At 37.4% G+C, this 7,500-nt stretch overlaps 2 protein-coding genes across 2 annotated transcripts in view; both read right to left on the minus strand.

Annotated features, from left to right (window-relative positions):
- The window catches only part of LOC138030807 (elongation factor G, mitochondrial-like), a 33,537-nt gene that overhangs the window by 7,124 nt on the left and 18,913 nt on the right, over positions 1–7,500 (minus strand). The gene's annotated exons all lie outside the window — the stretch shown is intronic.
- LOC138030808 (thioredoxin domain-containing protein 16-like) overlaps positions 1–7,500 on the minus strand; it is a 10,336-nt gene that overhangs the window by 1,104 nt on the left and 1,732 nt on the right. Inside the window, exons 4-9 of the mRNA XM_068878681.1 lie at positions 7,156–7,236; positions 5,822–5,943; positions 4,905–4,995; positions 4,680–4,830; positions 2,857–3,017; positions 1,145–1,243 (exon numbers count right to left, since the gene is read on the minus strand). Coding sequence (XP_068734782.1) covers positions 1,145–1,243; positions 2,857–3,017; positions 4,680–4,830; positions 4,905–4,995; positions 5,822–5,943; positions 7,156–7,236 — 705 coding nt within the window. The remainder of the gene's footprint in view (positions 1–1,144; positions 1,244–2,856; positions 3,018–4,679; positions 4,831–4,904; positions 4,996–5,821; positions 5,944–7,155; positions 7,237–7,500) is intronic.

Consider the following 7,500-nt stretch of genomic DNA (forward strand, 5'->3'; position numbering starts at 1 on the left):
ATCCAGGAGAATGAAACAAACCTATTCTTTGATATTCATTGGACGAATCTTCCACCAATCGCTTGAATAAAACCCTGAGATTTATGTACAGTGAAGACGGCAACCATTCTCTGGATACAATTCCACATAAGGCTCGAAAAATAAAAGACAATATTCATGTAAAACAAAGGCGACCATGCCTAGAGCCGGGAAGAACACTGCTACAGGGCTGGTATCTAACACAAGGGGCACGTGTGTGCGAGTGTGATGACAGTGCTCACGTCCACTAGATCATGTTCTTCTTGGGCTTAATCGGATTTTTTGACACAATTTATACATGGTTCACTTTTTTTTCTCATCTCAGCTTAGGTAATGTTTCGCCATGGCTGCATTATACAGAACCCTTGACAGAGAATACAATTAGGCCATTTCAAGTTGATAGTCCGTACACCTGCTTCAAAGCGAGTATAAGGTGGTGGCGTTCGATTGACCCTATTCCCGAATAAGATATGTGAGTGATGATTTAAAACTGTATGTTTGGCGTTTTGAAGCAGACAATAATAATAAAGATAATGTTTAAATGTGAATCTCCGTAAAAGTGAAGGGATTTCTAACTTCTATTCAGTGTATTCCTATTCCGGAATACGGTCAATCGCACAGCGCCCTAATTGTTGAATGATGTTATACTTATGACATTAGTTTTCACTTCCTCAATGGGAAAGCAAACGGTTTGTCTAATTACAATTACAATCACAAAAACGTTGCACTTGCATTGGTCGCTTGCGAAGAGAAGGCGGCACATGAACTCGAAATTGCCTATTGATGCGCATGTCTGTGTGTTTTCAAAGAACCACCGCAATGCAAAGCAGTCTGTGCCATCAACCTGGTATTGAACCCATTCCCCGTCATTGCTCGGTTATGGATCAACGTATAACCACGTTTTCTGTCTTTCAAAGAAAATAAAAAGTATCAATTTTCAATCCCAAGGTTCAAAAAACAAAAGAATGTAATTACAGTGTAGGACGATTCTGGAGTTCAAATAAAGTGGAAAAGTGTGACGTGATAGGCACTTCTAACACCAATAATTATAATTATTAGAGATACTGTTTGTCCTCAAATACATAAGATTTAATTACGTTGCTATGGAAGTTATTTACGTAGTTACCAAGTCATCATCTCTGTCCTTGACTGGACAAATGCTGCTGTTGGGAAGTTAGTGTCTTCTGATAAGCCATAGGAAGAGAGCATATCCTTATGTTGATAGCTAAAAAAAAGATTCATTGCGTATTAACCCTTTGACAGCCCAAACGGGCCTACACCAACCAGACTTAGTATTTTACTCTGCCTAACGCCAGACGATTTTACTCGTCAATGGGGAACCTCTGGGAGTCAATGGGTTAAGAGTAGGGCTGCAAAGATACACCGGTGCACTGGTGAATTGTGATCTTTTTTTGCCCAGGTACGAATATCTACGTTGTATATTTAAGCAACATGTTTGTGGATATTATCATTATTATTCATCAACATTCATAATCACTGTCTTTAATGACTTCTTACATAAAAATAACCCTTTTGTAGCTAGTTATTAAACACAGGGGCAAGAAATATCCATCCTTGCTTCGTAAAGCGTCCGATCTGACACGTACAGACATCGCAGATAACTAGCACTAACCATTTGCCCCATGTCTTTTTCAAGATGTGTACATTTCATTAATTGTCAGCTAACAAAGTCTTGCCACACCCACGGACAAAACACGCTGTTCGTCAGAAAATGTCTTCCCATTGTACATAATTATTTATGTAATGATGTATTGAGATTTGTATAGTATTGTGGCACCTGTATCGAGATGTGCATTGTACCATGAGAAAATGTATCGTTGCAGCCCTTATTAAGGGTGGTTTCGATTGACCCTATTCCGGAATAAGAATACGTGGAGTGATGATTTAAAACTGTGTGTTTGGTGTTTTGAAGCAACAAGGATAATAAAGATACGTTTAAAATAGCATTTCTGCGGATGTTTGACAATTTTAATGGGAATCTCCTTAAAGGCGAAGGATTTCTAACTTCTATTCCACATATTCCTATTCCGGAATACGGATAATCGAACGTGCCCTAAGAGTGAACAACTGGTTCACTTACTTACATGGTGATTTAACCCATTGAATACTGAACTGCCCCACACTGTTGAGTAACATCGTCTGGTGTTAAACAGAGTGAAATAATTTAAGTCTCACTCCTATTGGGGACAATGAGTTAAAAGCAAAAGTGTTAAGAGTTATTTTTCCCAGCTAGATTTGTAAAAAACGTCATATCTTTTACCACAGGCGCAGATCATGTGTCTGAATCCCATTCAAGGCTGAATTTCTCAAACTTTTCTTTAAAGCTTTGCCAAAGACATGTTCAAAACTGTTAAGATCTTTAACCTCAAAAGTTCATTTTGCAGTTCATACATGTATACATGTGTCTCTCATATCATACATGTATACAGTAGTCCCCAACAAAAATCATGGCTTAATCATTTGCAAGCAAGCCTGAAATACATCCCCGCTCAGCCAGTAAAACAAGTGAAGTGCTTATTGCACAGTAATGGGTTTGAATCATGTTCAAGCCTGGATTTCTTTCATGCTTCTTTAAATTGTTTCATATATTTGCGATGATCTTTCTCACTTTATTAATTTACTGTAATTCCGATTCTGTAGTTCGAAGGTATGACATTTAATCCAAACATTCTAAAATCATCTAAGATAAATCCCATTTTTCAGTGCCCACAAGGTTCCACATTTCTCTGTCATCGCTTGGAAACGTTTATCGCATTCCTACAGTCTGTATCCTTAGGCCTATTCCAGTCACCAAACAGTCAACGAGTTAACACGTACACATCAACAAGAATAACTCCCACAGAGCCTTGAAAATGCAGGACCATCTCTTCCAGTTCTTCAATCTCAAGATCAGAAGTCCCATTACTGAAGACAAACACTCTGTTTATAGGTAGCTCCAGCAAATCATAGACTGTTGTTCTGTTGGTTGGAAGCACAACCTGTTAGGATCAACACAATAATTATTGATATCACTTGGAATTTCAAGACATTAATTAACCCTTTGACGTCCAACCCGGCCTAAACCGGCCAGACTTAGTATTTTACTCTGTCTAACGCCAGACGATTTTACTTGTCAATGGGGAACCCCTGGGAGTCAATGGGTTAAAACATGCAGTAAAGTTTCATAGGAATTTTCCCAGCATTTTCTACTGCATCATATTGTTTGAGCTACAAAGTGCCAAACTGAAAACATCAGTACTTTGCCAATTACCAATAAGAGACTGGTATGCCTTAGTATTAACCCTCAAGCCACTAAGTTTTGGATGCTTGACTTATAAACTGCCTGAATTTTGGTGTGTTACATGGTTGTTTAATAAAGCCCCAGTTCAAGCTTTCCCCGACAAAGAAATTTGCTCAATCATGCAAATTAGGGTAAAATTGACAATTTTTCTGTGCTGAGGAAAAATTTTCAAGGATGAAATTGTTCGTGTAAACAGACAACAAGGAAAATGTAGTAAGGAATATTAGTGAGATTAGCTCCTAGTATCACACTCATGCTCATTGCTGACAAAGTATAGAAAATGAAGGATGAAATGAAAGCAAGTTGGAGTGATAAAGCTAGGGACTGAAACATTTGTTATGTCAGTACTCACTGAATAACATTAAGTATAAATGTGGGCAGGGCTAATCTTGTCAATGAAAACTTGTTCATCATCTACATGATTATTGATCTTGATCATTTACATTGCTGATGTAAACAGGGCTTAATGTACTGAGCTTTGTCTCCTAAGAAGGTGAACTAAAGGATAGACTAAAAGGACCTAACCTTTCTAAGTGTGAAAATCATAGTTTAAATATTACTGTAATGCAACACAAAATTATCTCTTACACATGAATAGGATACAGGTTACTCACAGGGATCAACATTCACATTCCCAGTTGTCCGGTCGTACCAGACGACCATAATGTCACAAAGTGCTATAATATAGACAGACCGTACTTTCATTCGGATCGCTTTTCATTCAACAGAAACTTCCAGAAAATAAGATATAAAGAAGCAGCTTTTCCTCAGCAATGAAATCTCAAGTTTGGGTGTCATCTTTGACCACACGGTATTTCCATGAAACGATAGCAGGCTCAATTTTCATGTATCTCAGCGCTGACATGGTTGTTAGCAAGGCAAAGGGTGACTCGTGGTCACAGCTGATAATATAGCATTAGTTATAAGGTGTTTTGCCACCCCCGGCAAAAAAGAAAACAAGTGGGGAGAACCTGCTGCTTACGAAGTGGAAAACAAAATCTTGGGATCATGTAAAAGGAAGACACTAGACAGGAGTGTCGAAAGTTTTGGGTCGTTGAATTGTAACTTTGTAAGCTACATTCAAGCACATTTTGCCGTGGCAGATATGGACCACTGTAAATCGGGTTCCCACAGTGCAAATAACATAATACTCTAAAGTCAAAATTCGTAATTTCTGATGAGAATGTAAAATAAAACGCGAATGCTCAAGTTACAAGTAATTTTATCAACCATTTTCTACACAGTATACTTCCGCATTTTTTCCCGGGCAACCCAAAATTTGTCCGGGCAAGTATATCATAAGACATACCTGCACGGCGTACGACTTTGATAAAAAATTAATAAGTATACCTGTACTCACATATTTTGGGAGTGTCTGGGCTTGAAAGAATCTGAGAAGGGGAATCTGCTCAAATTTTCCTCGATACTGAGTGATGCCGCAGTCCTCTTTTCTGTTGGTAACGTCCTTGCAGCGGAAAAGAAACAGGGCTGCAGATGTTGCTGAGGAAAGGCTGTAAAGACATTCACATTAAGACATTTGCACCCAGAAGTGCAAAGACTTGTCCAGAAATCACTTATGCCCTACCCATATTCCTTTGCAATGCTGTCATCTGTTGTCATGGCAAAGAGTGTGTCACCTTTGGAGTGGTAAACTGACTCAAGGAAATAACGATGTTCTACAAAAAATATGTGGAAATAGAACAAAAACCTTTTAAGGACCAAGTGATCAAGTTCTTTTCAGCCAAATCTGCTTCAAACGGTACCAATTAAGCAATAGAGGATGTTTTCCGTCTTTCCATAGCTTCATGTAAACAAGAGGGGGAGTTGGGAGAATTTGAGACAGTTATAGTCAAGGGTTTGCACAACTATCGAGAATTCTCTCAGCTCCCTCAAGTGTTTAGATGAGGCTATGCTTAATTAGTACAATTTGAAGCAGATTTGGCTATTGCTTTTATAAAATATTTCTCAAAGATAATTCGACAAATGAAGGAAATGCTGTTTTTATTTACTTCTTGATTGAAACAGATATTCTTGATACACACTCATATTTGAACTACCAGCCAATCAAAACACGGGTCTGACAACACATAACCAATCAAAATTAGTGTGATGTCACAGCTGTGTTTCCACACTCTCATCTTAACACAGCTATTGACCAATGAGGGTGCACATACTATCCTAATTATTTTATAATTTACTGATAGTGCTTCCTTGTCGTAAAATGAAAGGTAAACTATGAATGCACAAAACTTGTAGACTCAGGTCTGAATCCCATTTGGGGTACCTTTCCTCGTCAAAAGTTTAATCCCCCTCCCCTAGAAATTGTTGAAATCCAAAAATTCAAATGACCTAATATGAAATTAATGATTCATTAAAGAGAGATGAAAGAATTAAAACTGAAACTTGAAAAAAAAGGGAAAAGTGTTGGGGAAAAAGCCTTTCACAAGTCTTAGAGAAGAACAATTCCATCATCAGGGAAGAATCCCAAATTCCGCATCCCACCTTTCATCCCAAGTGCCTTTATAAAACAGAAGACCATGTTTTCCCTTCCTTTGCCTTCAGAAATGAGATTTTTCAAGCTTCCTTTACCAGATATGTATTGGAACCTCTCTTCCAGGGAAATGCTGCAACAAAGATACAAACAATGAAAAACATGTATCAGTGTCATTCAATAAAATACTAAATTATTGTCTTAATATTCATAATAATTTTGCTTTACACTAAAACAAGTAGAAAATTAATTAAAACAGTATAAATTTGTGAAAAAACTATCTTTCTTCTGTTTTAGTTCATTAATTACACCCAACTGTCTTATAACTTTAAGTGTCACTGCAATAAAAAAAATTCACTTTTCTTCAATTTTTTGAAAGTTTGCTTGCTTAACTCATTGACTCTTGGGAGTGACACTTTAATGTAATAGATTTTACTCTGTCTTAACGACAGATGATGTTACTCGTCAATGGAGGTTGACAGTTCAGAAGTCAATAAATACATACATACATACCCTTTATTAAGCAAAAATCTAAAAGAAGCTGCGTACAAGAGCAAACTATTATAATTTTCTGCTTATTTATAAGAAAGAATTGAAAGTGCATTTACTGATCATGTGAATGACAACTATCTTTAAAAACACATGTGATCTCAAAATTAATGAGAATGTGTGGGGGGTCTTGAGGCTTCTATGGAGTCTTTCAGTTGACAGCTGTATTCCAATACAGTGTTCCCAGAAGTTATAATAATTATTATTAACCCTTGCAATCCTGAGAGTGATACTTATAGATTTTACTCTGTCTAACACCAAATGATTGACTCATCAATGGGGACCGCTTCAGGGATGAATGGGTTAACAACATCTACTGGTCCACTTAAAAACTATATCCTCTTTACTGCACCTTTCAATAACATGTGGACTCTTTAATTTAAAGGTCGAACGACAAAATGAGTTTTTTGTTACCGTCAATCAAATGTTCGGCGGCTCGAGCTCCTCTGAGCTTCCGACTACTGTCGAGCGCGTAGTAATCAAATCACATCGTTGAGCCCAGTTCAGTCAACATACATGTAGTCGGAAGCTGGGAGGAGCCGCCGAACATTTGATTGATAGTAGCAAAAAATGCATTGGACCTTTGAATCTAAGTGTTTGCATGTTATTGAAAGGTGCAGTAACCACATCAATCCTGAGTCAGAGTGACACTTATGAATTTTACTCTGTCTAATGCCAGATGCTGTTACTCATCAAAGGGGGGCAATTCAAGAATGAATGGGTTAAGGTTTTAAAAGTGTAATAACTGATAGAAATTGAACAACTCACAGACTTACAGTGGACTGAGAATACTTACTGAAGCAAGTTGGCAACGATTGAATCGACATTGAAGAGGTAGCTCATATCAAAATTTTCCTGGGCAACAGAATCGTCCTTCCTGAACAAAAAAGGAGGGACACCAAATTTGTCACAATATTTATATCATTTATATCAGGTGTATTATCTTATTAAATGATTGCAAATAAAAAGAAACCATGCTTTAAAGTTCTTAAACTTCTAAAAGGTAAAAGTGAAATGATAGCCTGAAAAATGAGGTTTTGCCAAAAGGCAGCCCGTTTCACAATTCGCGGCCCCACAGCCTGAGCAACAAATTAATAAAGTAACACTCTGGTTAACCCAATTTAGCTACTTTTGACAGTCA

Source organism: Montipora capricornis, chromosome 13, assembly GCF_036669925.1.
Source record: "Montipora capricornis isolate CH-2021 chromosome 13, ASM3666992v2, whole genome shotgun sequence".
Lineage (NCBI taxonomy): Eukaryota > Metazoa > Cnidaria > Anthozoa > Scleractinia > Acroporidae > Montipora > Montipora capricornis.